We start from the raw sequence: 14,318 nt of genomic DNA, 5'->3' as shown, positions 1-14,318 counted from the left end.
TGTATTCAGATTTTACCAAGTTCCCCAGTAAGGCCCCTACAGTAATTTGATCATTTGCTTAAGGAGGTGTTTGCCAGTTTTTCCACTATAAAGCTGTTATTTTCACCTTTGTAAAATTAACAAGTAACTTGCATTAATAAGATACTCTAAGACTATATGAATATCTTGTTTCCCAACAAGTTTTTACTCTTTAGTTTTACCATCCCTTGTGATTTTTGCCTGTAGGGTGCACTTTGAAAAATACATTCCTACATTCAGACTTCAGCCCCTTTCTGTAAGTTACAGGTAGCATTATAAAGCTTATACGTGCTTTTTTGAAATACTACGTTCAGTTTTGTCTTTTGTTTAAGCTTATTAAAGAGCACAAGTTGTGTTTTAGTTAGGTTCTTTTTGTTGCTAAGATGCAACATTTGGGCCATCCTCTGGGGTGGTGATGGTGGTGAGGTGCTATTATGAAAAACTGTGGAGCCTGGAAATGGACCTGGCCGGGGAAAGAACCACCAGAAACCTGGAGAGGCAGCCTTGAGCCTGTTCTCTCCATCCTCTCTCCCAGCCTGCGCAGTCTGCCTCGTGTCATTCTTCCTGGTCTCTGCTCTCTGCTGACTGTCTATTCTTTTCTGTCTACGTGCCTCAGCATTTAGCTCATACTTCTGCTTCTTCATGGCAAGATCCCTCAAAAATTCAACTCTGTCTCTCTCTGTGTGCCTCTTAGCTCCAATTTCCACTGCAAATTACCTAATTGTCTTCCTTGTGTCTCTGCATTGACACTTCTCATAGGATATTGGCCATATGTAAGGACTGACCTCCTCCTTGAGGTCAGGGGCTTCCTCAAGATCCTGTCAGCTTGCTGGACATGCAGGTGGTGGTGGGGTCATGAGCTTCTCTTGAGGGCTGCCCCGGGCTGCCCCACCAGAGGGACTGTGGGTGTGGTGGGCAGAGCAACTGACCGGGACAGTGGAAGGTACATCAACTGTGTTTCCTGAACCACAACCAGGCCACATAATCTAACACTTCTGTGCCACTTTCAGGTGTAAGAGAAGCTGTCTGGAAACTCTAGACATTCAAAACATTTTGAATGTCAAAATGTTAGAATTTTCAGGATAGTTCAAAGCTTTACGTGTCATGCATTTTAAATTTAATAAATGTTTACTGAGCACGTTTCTGAGAAAAATGTACATTCCCGGAAATTTGGGGGCAGAAGATTAACCATAATTTTTCCTCTGCCTTTAGGACCTCCAACATTTATTTCATTTTTCCCATTTTTTTATTTTGAAAAATTTCAAAAATACAGAAAAGTTAAAAGAAATTACAAAGCTAAATTTGCCAGTTGGTAATATTTTGCTTCAATTTTCTCTCTCTCTTTGTTGAGCCATTTGAAAGAAGGCTGCATAAATTGTAGACATCATGAAACTTCACGCCTGGATACTTCAGCATGTATGTCCTAAGAATAAGGGCATTTTTCTACATAACTGCAACATCATTATCATAGCAAAGAAAATGAGCAATAATCTGGTAATATCATCTGTATATGATATCATCTGAAAACACACCATTTAGTACACATGTAAATTTCCCCAATTGCCTCAAATTTTTCTTTCAGAGATTTTTTTAAAATCCAAAATCCACTCAAGGTACATGCATTGGGCTTGGCTATTATGTTTCTTAGTTACTTGTTATCAGACATCTCCCCTCCCCAGCCTTTCTTTGTTTTTTTTAAGACTGACTGTTTTGAAGAATCCAAGTCAGTTGTTTTGTAGGACATTTTACAGCCTGGATCTTTCTGATTGTTTTCTCATGACTGAGCTCAGGGCAAACATTTTTGGCAAGGGTGCTACTGAGATGGGACTCTGGGTTTCCCAAGGCACCACACCTGGAGACTCAGAGTGCAGGTGGTCTCCCCATGGGAGATGCTAAGTATGAACGTTTGGTGCCAGTTGAGATCACTTTTTTTTTTTTTTTTTTTTTTTTTTTTTGCTAAGAATCAGAGACCAGAGCTGCTTGCCTGAGGCTTTCAAATACTTCTCGGTAGTAGGAATTATTTGAAGTGGTCACAACTGGGGTTTCTCTTCTTTATTATCCATTCTTTGTGGTATGTGACCAGCTGACCTTCCCTTTCTCCCAGGATCCCAGGTGGGATTTGCTCTTTCATTTTTAAACAAAGGCAGCCTCCCTTTCTGTGGAGCCGTCTACCTAGCCCCTGTGCCCTGTGTGCTCAGGGATGTCACCGGCCCCCATATATGTCCCGCACGTGTGCAAACTCTGTCTCTAGAGATTCTCCCCCTCCATCCCCCTTCCCCAACCAGTCTATGCATATTTGTTTCTAACACCAAATATCTCTGAGAGTTCCCCACTTTCTCGTTCAAGACCTCTTTCTTTAAAGCTTTTTCAGCTTATCTGATTACTTTCAGGAGGAAATTCTCAATTATGTGCTAATATATGTTAACACTCTAAGCACTTGCTAATAGCGCCTTTAGCAAGGAGGTGGCAGTCCCAGCTCTGGAGGCAGCTGCTGTAGTAGCGGCAGCAGCTGGAGGAGGTGGGGAGGTGAGAAAGTGGAGAGAGTAGGGGGAGTGAGGGGGTGATGCTCAGGGTGCCCTTGAATACTAGAAATCCAGCAGCCTCTCCTGAAAATGAATCAAACAACACCAACAAAACAAAACCAAAACTCAGGTTAGAGCTGCTGCTTAGCATTCCCAGACTTTGAGGACGAGGAGACCTTTTTATGGACAGAAATACCTGGAGATCTGCCCCTACCTGATGGTTGTGGTTTTTACTATCAGCTGATGAAGACATTATATAACATATGGCGTATTAATTTTTGTGTATTTCAAGAAAGCTACTTGGAATTAATAACCCTTAAAAGAAGAAGTTATAGTTTATTAATACAGAAAAATCTACATCCATTTGAAAGAAAATAGTGCACATTTGTGTTTCAGAGGATCTGACAAAAACAGGGACGCTGCTGCACTCGTAGTCTATTCTGATTCTGATGGTAGGGACATGAAAATTTCAGGGCTTCAAGAAGCAGAGACAAGCAGGTCAAAAGGATCCACTCATCCTTTCTTCCCTGTCCATTGCAAAAGCAAGTATCACCCACACGTGTCCTGGACTGGACAGGAGCCACCCCTTGGCCTGCATGTGACCGTCTTCTTCCATCTAAGCAATCCTGAGTTTACAACTTGAGCCGCACCTTATAGTCAAGCCACTGCCGGCAGGATCAGGATGGTCCTTCCAAAAGGAGTAAATGTTCTCTTCCCTTTCATTGTTTACACAGCCCACAGGGCCATCCAATCAGCCTTCTTTTCCCTTACTTGGCTCAGTGAAGCAAGGGCTTCTCCCTATTATTTTGTGGAAATGGAAAAAGCAAATAAGCATAGTTTCTGAAACAAAGAGGATTTTTTTTGTAGCTGATATGCATTCTTCTTCCTCGCTGTCAGTGTTCTCTTATTTCAGAATATAGTCAGCTATTTTTATGAAATGAATTTGATTTCACCACTTATTTATTATGACCAGATCTGGAGAGAGAAAAGCCAGACAAAAAGCCATATTGCCTCTCTGACTGAAAAAGGAACACTCTTTACAAACAAGGGATGGATGTGGAGTTGAATCACACGTTTCCATGATAACCAGTTAGAAAGCATAATATCAAGATGAATGGTTATGTAGAGGATGCCATCAAGCACTTGAGGTCCTAATATTTCAAGGACTTCTTAGAGAGGAACCAGGATGGACATTCTGTGATGACACAAACAGAATAGTTAGAAGATAAAGAAAAAAATATAAATGCAACAGCAAGAGGAGTTTGCTTTAACATGAGGTTGGATTTATAATCTTGATATTTCCAAGTCAGGTGTGTTACAGACACAGTATAGAATCTCGGCTCCTGCACCAGGGTCAGTGGGGTCTTATCCCTTCAAAGCTTTTCGCTAATTCGAAGCTCATGGTCTCTGGCTTGAGTCATAATCATGATAGCTATAACTGGGTAAAAGATAGAGGGAGACTGTAGAATTTGTTAACTGACTCAAAGAATATAGGCTTTGTAGACTCTATATAAGAGAGAATGGGATTTACCATTTTCCGCTTCTGCACTTGGAAAGAATTCTTTGACTTTGCCATCTGGTTTAAGAACAGATACAAGCAGATTCTGTTAATGCCATCTGCTTCCCGTGTCAGGATCTCAGGTCTTATATAGGATATTCCCCCAGTGGTCACCCAGACCAGGAGGAGACATAATACTGATTCACATCCTACTTGGAACATGGGTTGATTTGTTGTTCCTTTGTATTAACTCTGTGGCTCCCACAGTGGTTCTCAGCCTATGAAATGGGCACCATTGATGCAAACACTTTTAATTATAATGAGAGGAGGTTCCAGGTTACCTCATTTAAATTGTTAATGTCATGCTGTCATGTGTGCCCCCAGTCATAGTTGTTCTTCATTCACTTCCCTTTCTCCAGCAAAAATGTATCTAAGATGAGCAACATTCGGCTTAAAAAATTGATGTTTTTCAGAAGATATCAGACAGATAGAAGTAAAGTGGGACAGTTACTTTTTTAAAAGCACGCTCAAGCATAGACGCTCTCATACAGCTGGAGACACTGTGGAGTGGTCCTCACCCAACTGAGGTTAAGTGTGGGTGGAGGGAAGCAGTCCCGAGCACACAGGAGAGGTGTCATGGGATTTTCCAGTGAGATCTGGCATCCCAACTGTCTGTCTTGTACTCTTCGCTGTGCTGTGGCTCCGAGGAAGGCTTCTGCAGCTAATGCTCCACAAAGAGTGTTTCTCAACCTAAACGGTTACTATTTTGAAAGTCTTTTATTGCTTTTCAGAGCCATTACACACCATACATTTTGGTTTAGTATTGCTCCAAGACCATTCTCACTTACATCATTATATTAGTCAGTCTCCAAATAGGAAACAGAAACACATAGATTATTTAAAACAGAGGAAATTTAAAGCAGGAAGTTGGCTACACATGATGGAAGAGGCTGAGAAGCCAGCCAGAGAACAGACCGTTAACCCAGAGATTAGCAACTTCAGAAAGCTGCCCCCTCCCCTAGGCCGTGGGTAGGACAGAGGGAGGAAGTTACTAGAGCTTCGGAGTCACCAGAAGAAGCTCAAGGGCCTCTCCTTAGGCAGAGAGAGAGGAAGAGCAATATCATGGATTTTCTCCTTCTACCTTTTAACTAACCTCCCACTAATGCCTCCCATTGACCAAACCAGCTGGAGGCCAGCTGACACCCAGAGCCTTCAGCCATCAGCCCGCTGTGATCCAGAGCAGGGGAGGGGAAGGGTAAACCATGGGTCTGAGGACAAATGACTCTCAACCAGCATAGTCATCTGTTACTGGGATTAGTCCTTTTCTTTCTGTCCAAATAATAGAAGTTTATTCTGGAATTTATTAATGTAGAATTTTTAATTCAAGCTTCCCACATAACTTTCACACATCTACTCTGTATAATGATATATTCATTCTTTCAGCCAAATTCGATTTTTCCCCTTCTTCATGTAGCTGTTGAATTACCTTGGAGGTTACACATTAGAGTAAATGACGACTTAACCAGCCCATTGGTGTTTGGAATTCATGAGTAACAATTATGTTATTAACTACCTTTATAGTTAATGAAGCACTTTTATATATACTATTTGATTTTCATGAAAATTCTGAGTAGTTATTATTATCTCCATTTATATAAGGATTATCTGAGTCTTGGAGATTTTACGTGAATTGCTCAAGGACAAATAACAAATCCTGGAGCCAGAATTCAAATCCTGGTCTGTCTGGTTCCAAATCCCATAATCTTCCCACACTGCCTCATGGGAGATGGAGTCACCCAGAGGGCACAGCAAGAGTCTTTCTGGGCCGGTTGACTGAGTTTAGGAGAAAATATGTTTTAAATTTGCAAAAATTTTTTTGCTGATCCAGACATTAAAATTACACTCTGGGCATAACTGACACCAGGTCTATCTAGCATACCAGTCTAAAGAGTTACATTCTCCCTGAAAAAACTACACTCTTGCCCTGAACACATCTAGACTCAGTATCAGTACACAGGGCTGGCTATTTCAGTGTCACAGCAGCATGTACCGTCCCAAGCCTGACAAAGGGGATGAGGGACAAAAGGAGTGAGTAAGTCCATGGTTCACATCTTCCATCTCTTCTCTCTCTCTCTCTCTTTTTTTTTTTTTTTTGGTTGGGGGAAATAAATAAATAAATAATTTATTTATTTATTTATTTACTCTTAGAGGAGGCACTGGGGATTGCTCCCAGGACCTCATGCATGCTAAGCATGGGCTCTGCCACTTGAGCTATACCCTCCTCTTTTCCTGTCTCTTCTCAATAAAATGCAGGGCACTCAGTGAAATTTCAATGTCAGACAATCAATTTTTTTAGTGTATGTTCCAAATATTGCATGAGACTTATTTACCCTAAAAAGTTATTTGTTGTTTATCCAACTTTCGAATGGCATCTTGTAACTTGCTAAGTCTGGCAACCTTATCTCAAGGAAGGCAGTGATCACGCTGTGTGTATGTGTGTGTGTGTGTGTTGGGAGGAGACTGAGGACAGGAGCCCATATGCCTCTGTTTTTGCCATCTGGGCCCTGTACATGCCATGAGGTAATAATTCCTGCACAGGTGCAGGAACGGAAGGAGGGCCTGGGAAGCAGACTCCCACTGTCTGGCAAACATTGATGAATCCTGAATTGGAGGTTCCCTCTGTGGTAAGGAGAACTGGCCTGACCTGAAGCGAAGGTTAAAGTTGACTTACCTGGTTTCACTTAGCTTTTTCTGTTAGTCTGTTTTCACTGGTGAGTATTCAAATCTGACCAGAAAGTTAAAATTAGCCTTAGAGATGTGTAAACTCATTCGAAGAAAAGGAAAGAGGAAGGGGCCCAAGATGGCTAGATGTGTCGGGCAGAAAGGTCTGTGGGTCCCATGGAATAGGTGAGGGGGTGCATGTTAGTGCTGGTCCTGCTGGCCCTGGAGAAGACTCGAGAGCAGACTCTGTGTCCCTTCCCGTGGGGATCTCAAGGAGAGGACGGGGCAGGTGAAATGCTGGTGCTGGGCACGTGCCTCTGATTCTAAGCACTGCAGAGCTGGGGTTGCCACTGGTCTGTGAACTCTCCCAACAAGGGGGCAGTCAACTCAGCAGCACCTGCAGGGAGAGAAATGGTTACTCATCCTGGAGCTTGGGGAGGGGGACCTGGAGCTTCTGACAGCCCTGCCACCAAGTCAGTCTGGAACCTTGAATAAGGCCTATCCTTGGGCCTATGTACCTTGGCCCTGGAAAAATGTGATGGTGGAGGGTATACTACATTTCCATTATGCTTCCTTTTAGTTCTAAAATTCTATTGGTATATGTATCATTTTAAGCCTTCTCATGACTCCTGTTCTGTGTTCACCGGCCAAGTAAGAGAGCCAGTAACCACACTCCATCAATAATCCTTGTTATATCTGAAGATTACTTTTTCATTTTTCCCTCAGCGGGAAATACCAAAATCCTTTTTTTTAAAGGGCTGTATTCAAATGAGTTAATCAACGAGGTGTACTCTTTTCTAAAAGACTCATGCCAGCACAACAGCTATTAACTCTCTGAGACCAGAGGCTACAATTAATAATTCAATTCCAGTTCATCATTCATTATCTCATTCATTCACTCAGCAAATATTATTGAGCTCAGGCAATGCATTGGGCAGATGTGAGCTTTGAGAGGAATATTTTAACAGAACTATGAAACATGGCAAACTCTAGGTGACCTGAGACCTGGTTCCTCAAATCATTTACTTTTCTCTTCTGTTGCCGGACCCAGGAGTTTCAGGTTCAGCCACCTGCTCATCAAATGGCAGAGGCAAAATGAAAATGAATTCTTGTTGACAGCTGCAGTGAAAGGTTGACAGTGTTGGCTAACTTGAGGTATTTGAATCTTCTACGGGTTTCCACCTCCCTGTAGCTGTGGGCTGCCAAAACCGAACGTAACAGAGAACTGGCTTTTTCTACTGGGAATGCAGGGCAGGCCTCTGGGATGTCCTTCTCTTACCTGCATCTTCCTTGCCCTCTGTCCACAGTGCTGTACTTGAGATGGAGTTATTGCCCCTCTGGCTCTGCCTGGGTTTTCACTTCTTGATGGTGGAATGGAGGAACCGAAGTGGAAGGGTCACAGCAGCTTCCCAAGGGGGCTGTAAGTTGGTGAGTTTTCCTGGGGATTCCCAGTTGTCTGTCACACCTGTCCTGACGAGGCTGGGTCCATTTGGAAAGTTGATGGATCGTCAATCAAAGAGGGAAGGGAATGAATGTCTGAATCACTCTGTACGCACTTAGCATGATGCCATGTGCAACTTGCTCTTTGATCAAAAGAGATGATGCCCGGGAAAGGCCCTTCCCCACCCTTTTCATACCTGCTAAAGATAGATGACCCCAGAGATGGGCTGAGGCCAGCTACCTGGAACAAGAACACCTTGTTAAGTATCTGGCTGATGGAGCTCCACTAATGGTCTTGGAATCTCTGGGTGGGGAATGTTAAGGTTGGAAAAGCCCTCCCCCAGAGTCTGTGTGTGAGCCGATAGCAAATGCTTACCCAGCTGTTCCGAAGGGCACACTGTCCATGCTGCACCACAGAGCAACATCCCTGAGCTCACTCAGGCCTGTGACCATCCAGGGAGAGACACCTGAGCTTTTACCGTTCACCCTCGCCAGGGCTTCAGCCCATATGTGGAAGCAGACTTGGCTCATAACAACTGAACATTCTGTCAAAATTTTCTCCTTTATCTATAGCTCAGTGGCATCAAAAGTCTGCTGGAGAAACACACATTTAATGACTGTTCCTTGAGTCCTATTAGATACCAGGCACTGGGAAGACAAATTGGATGTCAGGGACAATACTTACATTCAAAAATGTGTTCTTAAGGCTGATGAATCTTAAAAACCCAGGTGATCATGGTTCTTAACCACTTTTAGTAACCTCTAACTGCCATGCTAAGTAGACTCCAATGTGGGGTAGAGGGTATACGGTATAAACCAGATCAACTTTAAACCCCAGCCCCACCACCTACTAGCTAGTGACATTGGACCAGTCTGTGCCTCAATTTCCTCGTCTGTAAAATATGTAGGTAATAATAGTACCAACCAATAATACCATAACACTGGGCTTTTATGATGATACAGTGAGTTAATGTATGTAAAGCACTCAGGACACGGCCTTGTATGCAGTAAGTGCTGTGTGTTTTATCCGTTGTTGTTATTATTGTTGCTAGTCTCTGCTACACAGACTTCTATTACTCCTTCACAGAGGCAATGAAAGGTTAACTTCACAGTGGCTAATTCAGGAGTCACCAGGCAGAGGAAGAGGAGGGAGTAAAGCCGGAGTACTTTGGCAGCTTTGGAGGTTCAGGCTAGACTCCCTGCCTGATCCTCTGCAGCCCGGTGGGCAGGAGTAGGGCCTTGGCTACCAGTGAGATCAGAGCGGATTTCCTGTGCTCTTTTGAACTGAGGGTTGAGAGTTTGAAGGTCCAGGTACCCTCCAAAGCCCCCCTTGAATCAGTCATGCGGTGTTATCATGAAGTGGACGTGGTAAGCTTTCTCAGGCCCTGACGGCCGTATGGTCTTTCTGCAGTACTTCAGTGGAGCTGCAGGAATTGCAGAGATGTGTCCCCCCTACCCCAAACTGCAGCAACTCTGGTGAAAAAGGGTTTTATGTAGGAAACCCCTAACCACAACATTGTCCAGAGAGTCCCTGCCGGAGGAAGACCAACACTTACTCAAGTAAGGATATACATCTTGTTCCTGCATGGGGAGATTCAGTTTTGTAAAGATATCAGTCCATCCCCAGATTACTCCGTGATTGTAATAGGATCCCAATCAAAACACCAAAGATTTTTCTGAGGGGGTGAGAGGAGGTCTAGAAGGAGCTAGACAAATTCATTTTAACATTCATCTGTAAATTAGAAATAACTCAAATGCTCAACAATGGGAGATTAATTAGAGCATGCTAATAATCATTATAGCTAACATTTAGTAAGCATTTACGTGGCAGATTCTATGTTAAGTGTCTTACATAAACAATCACACTGAATCCTCAAAAGAAAACCTGTGAGAAAATTACAAGTATAACTTCCATTTTACAGGTGCAGTAATGAAGGTCGCTACGGGTTAGGTACCAGTCCGAGGTCACCCATTTGATAGAAAGCAGAATCAAGATAGGCTGACCCTAGAGATCTTGCTCTTAACCACTCTGCTGTTCATGCAATGAACTAACATACAGTTGCTAAAAAGAATGTGACCAAATTTAATTTTATTGACAAGTCAGTATGTCTATCACATGTCATTAATGGGGAATGGGGAAGAGTAGATTACTGAACAGTTTGTAGAGTGCAGTCTGATTTAAAAAAATTTTTAAGGTAGATAACAGGAAAGAGTCCAGAAGAGATATAACAAAACGATAGCATTTCTTTGAAAGAGAGGCTGAGGTTACCGAATAGTTTAATTTTCTATATTTCGATAATGTATCAATTTTTAATTATGAGAAGATTTATTTCAATAATCAGATAAAGAACTGGGGGTTACAAGAGGTTAATTTTTTGCCCAGAGTCCAAAGCTAATAAGTTGCAGGCTTGAGTCTGTCATCTCTCCAAAGCTGTACTTCTTCCTCTCTCTCTCAGGATTTTCTCCCCCGTTCCACTACTCCATTTGCCCCCTGGGATTGGGCCCACAATTTTAGGCGAACACTGACCTTGTCCTGCTGAGCAGTCTGTGGAAAGGAACGCCATTGGCTCTTCTGTCTTATCACTTAAAACCCTTTTCTGGACACTAAAGGAATATCAGGTGGCTGGTTGTTTTTGCCAATCTTGTAAAAACTGGGCTGAGTTAAAATATCCTGAGGCTTATTTGATTTCTGCAGTGAGACCAGACCCATCCTTCCTGCCTCCTTACGCCACACAATCGTAGCAGAATGGCATTCAGGAAAAGCACTGAATTGGACAATAAGAGCTCTGGGCTCCGGTCCCAGCTCTGCCATTGGCTCTTCACTTGTCTTCTCTAGACCTCACTTTACTTCTCTGTAAAATTCAGGGTAGTAATGAGCAATCAGGTCCTTTCGAGCTGTAATATTTATCAATCCAAAATATGGTGGAGCCTCCCCGGCAGAATTCTTTTAGGTGAAATGAAGATGCCACAGTGCCGCTGGTTCTCAGTTCATGGCATCCCTGCTAAACACACAGGTGTTAGGACAATGGCGATAACACTGCAATAGCGACCGTCTGCATGAACGGTCACTGTGTGCCAGGCACTGTGCAGCCTCTTTCCTAATTTCACTACAATCCTCTGAAGTAGGGACTCTCTTAATTTTCATTTTTCAGGCAAAATAACAGATTTAGGCTAAATTATTTGCCCAAGGTCACGCAGAGGTGGAATTCAAACCCAGGTAGAGACCTGGTCCTCAGTCTCCCCCTGTGGTTAAAACCAAACTGCAAGTACAGTGGTCGACACTCAGCACCCCATGGACAGGTGCTCAGATCTTTCTGAACACGCTGTGTATTCTGAGTGAGGCCTGGAGCATTCAGTGAGGCTCTAGAGCCCTCCCAACGGTTGCAGAAACAGTCTGATGAGGAACTAAGTTTCTGTGCATAACCTCTGCCTCAGAGGCCCCCCTCCCTGCTGACCAATGTGTTTCTGGCCCTAGCTGGATGGAGTCGCTGACTGTCGAGGGCAGAACCTTGCCTCAGTGCCCAGCAATCTCCCACCCTACTCCCAGACGCTCATCCTGGATGCCAACCCTCTCAAGACCCTGTGGAACCGCTCCCTGCAGCGTTACCCTCTCCTGGAGAGCCTCAGTTTTCACAGCTGCCACCTGGAGCACATCAGCCGCGCTGCCTTCCAGGAGCAGGTGCACCTGCGCAGCCTGGCGCTGCCGGACAACTCCCTCTCGGAGAGCTACCAGGAGGCCGCAGCTGCTCTCCGCGGCCCGCGGGCTCTGCGGAGGCTGGACTTGTCGGGGAACTCCCTGACCGAAGACATGGTGGCCCTCATGCTCCAGAACCTCTCTTCTCTGGAGTCTGTGTCCCTGGCAAGGAACACCATCATGAGGCTTGACGACTCCGTGTTTGAGGGCCTGGGGCACCTCAGGGAGCTGGATCTGCAGAGGAACTACATCTTTGAGATTGAGGGTGGTGCTTTTGACAGCTTGACGGAGCTGAGGCACCTCAACCTGGCCTATAATAACCTCCCTTGCATTGTGGACTTCGGTCTCACACAGCTCCAGTTCCTCAACGTCAGCTACAACGCCCTGGAGTGGTTCCTGGCATCGGGGGGAGAGGCTGCCTTTGAGCTGGAGACGCTGGACCTCTCTCATAATCAGCTGCTGTTTTTCCCCCTCCTGCCCCAGTGCGGCAAGCTGCACACCCTCCTGCTGCGGGACAACAACATGGGCTTCTACAGGGACCTGTACAACACCTCGTCGAGGCAGGAGATGGTGGCCCAGTTCCTCCTTGTGGACGGCAACGTGACCAACATCACCACCGTCAGCCTCTGGGAAGAGTTTGCTTCCAGTAACCTCTCAGATCTCCGCTTCCTGGATATGAGCCAGAACCAGTTCCAGTACCTGCCTGAGGGCTTCCTAAAGAAAATGCCTTCCCTCTCCCACCTGAACCTCAACCAGAATTGCCTGATGACGCTCCACATCCGGGAGCACGAGCCGCCAGGAGCACTCACCGAGCTGGACCTGAGCCAGAACCAGCTATCGGAGCTACACTTGGCTCCGGGGCTCCCCGGCTGCCTGAGGAGCCTCCGGTCCTTCAATCTGAGCTCCAACCAGCTCCTGGGTGTCCCCACAGGCCTTTTTGCTGATGCCAGTAACCTCACTACAATTGACATGAGCCACAATCAGATCTCACTTTGTCCCCAGCCGGCGGGCTTAGACCCTGGGGGCGGCCCTGCCTGTGTGGATTTCAGAAATATGGCATCTTTGAGGAGCCTGTCCCTGGAGGGCTGTGGGCTGGGGGCACTACAAGACTGCTCATTCCAGGGGACCGCCCTCACCCACCTAGACCTGTCTGGCAACTGGAGGGTTCTGAACGGGAGCATCGCTCCTCTCTGGGACACTGCCCCCACGTTACAGGTCCTGTCTCTCAGGAATGTGGGCCTCGGTTCCAGCCTCACGGAGTTGGACTTCTCTGGGTTTGGGAGTCTGAGGGACTTGGATCTGTCGGGAAATGCCTTGACCAGTTTCCCAACGTTGCAGGGCAGCCTGGCCCTGCAGACCCTGGATCTCCGCAGAAACTTGCTCACAGCCCTTCCGCAGAGGGCTGTGTCTGAGCAGCTCACAAGAAGTCTGCGGACCGTCTACCTCAGTCAGAATCCTTATGACTGCTGTGGGGTGGAGGGCTGGGCAGCCCTGCAGCGCCTGCACACGGTCGCCGACTCAGCCATGGTCACTTGCAACCTCTCCTCCAAGGTCATTCACCTGACAGAGCTGCCCGGGGGCATTCCTCAGGAATGTAAGTGGGAGCGGGTGGACATGGGCCTGCTGTACCTTGTGCTCATTCTTCCTAGCTGCCTCACCCTGCTGGTGGCCTGCACCATCATCTTCCTCACTTTCAGGAAGCCTCTGCTTCAGGTAATCAAGAGCCGCTGCCACTGGTCCTCCGTATACTGACCTGGCTATGTGCCCACGCTAGACACCTGGGCTGGGTGCATCAGGACACTTTCTCTGCCAGGTTTCAAGGCCTGATGCCAAGGACAAGTCTGATGAATTCAGGTTTAAATTAAATTGTTAAAAGTTTCTATCCTTCAGTTGTCCCCTGTGCTTCCTCCATCATTGTGATGTATCCTCATCATCCTGGTAAAATATTTATTAAGTGATATTCTGTGAAAATTAAAAAACATGTCTTATAAATATTTTTTTAAGTCTAACACAGTGGTGTTTTTTCTTTCTTTAATGTTTTTTGGTAGTTTCACTTAGATTATTTTTCAGTGCCCTTCCCTTGGTGACATCCATGGAGCTGGTGAGAAAGGGTGGTGATTCAGCGCTACCCGTCAGCCAAAAAAAACTCCAAGAGCATATCCTCTGGACGCAAGTCAGTGCCCTGAGGGTTCCCCAAGGACAAGTCTTTCAGAGCCTGGCTGGGGAATCTGAGATGGGAGCACTGGCCTGTTGTGGCTTGCATCGCTGCTGCAGCCGGAGTGGGCCTGTGGCAGGGTCCTCTCTGGGTGCCCTGGGCTCACACCTGGAGCCTCTGGCAGGTGAACAGACCCCTTCCATGGAAAAGTTCAGAGAACAATAGCTGGGCCCTGAGTTTATTTATGAGGTAACTGAACACCAGGCACAG

At 45.6% G+C, this 14,318-nt stretch overlaps 1 protein-coding gene across 4 annotated transcripts in view; it reads left to right on the top strand.

Annotated features, from left to right (window-relative positions):
- The window catches only part of NRROS (negative regulator of reactive oxygen species), a 42,871-nt gene extending 28,979 nt beyond the window's left edge, over positions 1-13,892 (top strand). For 2 of the 4 annotated variants that reach the window (XM_072963296.1, XM_006200925.4), the window contains exons 2-3: positions 8,067-8,187; positions 11,675-13,892. In XM_072963296.1, coding sequence (XP_072819397.1) covers positions 8,067-8,187; positions 11,675-13,645 — 2,092 coding nt within the window. In that variant the 3' untranslated portion in view covers positions 13,646-13,892. Of the gene's footprint in view, positions 1-6,715; positions 6,723-8,066; positions 8,188-11,674 lie in introns of those variants that run through there. The other 2 variants (XM_072963300.1, XM_072963303.1) reach the window with 2 other exon arrangements.
- Positions 13,893-14,318: the final 426 nt, after the last annotated feature.

Source organism: Vicugna pacos, chromosome 1, assembly GCF_048564905.1.
Source record: "Vicugna pacos chromosome 1, VicPac4, whole genome shotgun sequence".
Classification (NCBI taxonomy): domain Eukaryota; kingdom Metazoa; phylum Chordata; class Mammalia; order Artiodactyla; family Camelidae; genus Vicugna; species Vicugna pacos.
This window is presented reverse-complemented; position numbering and strand designations above follow the sequence as displayed.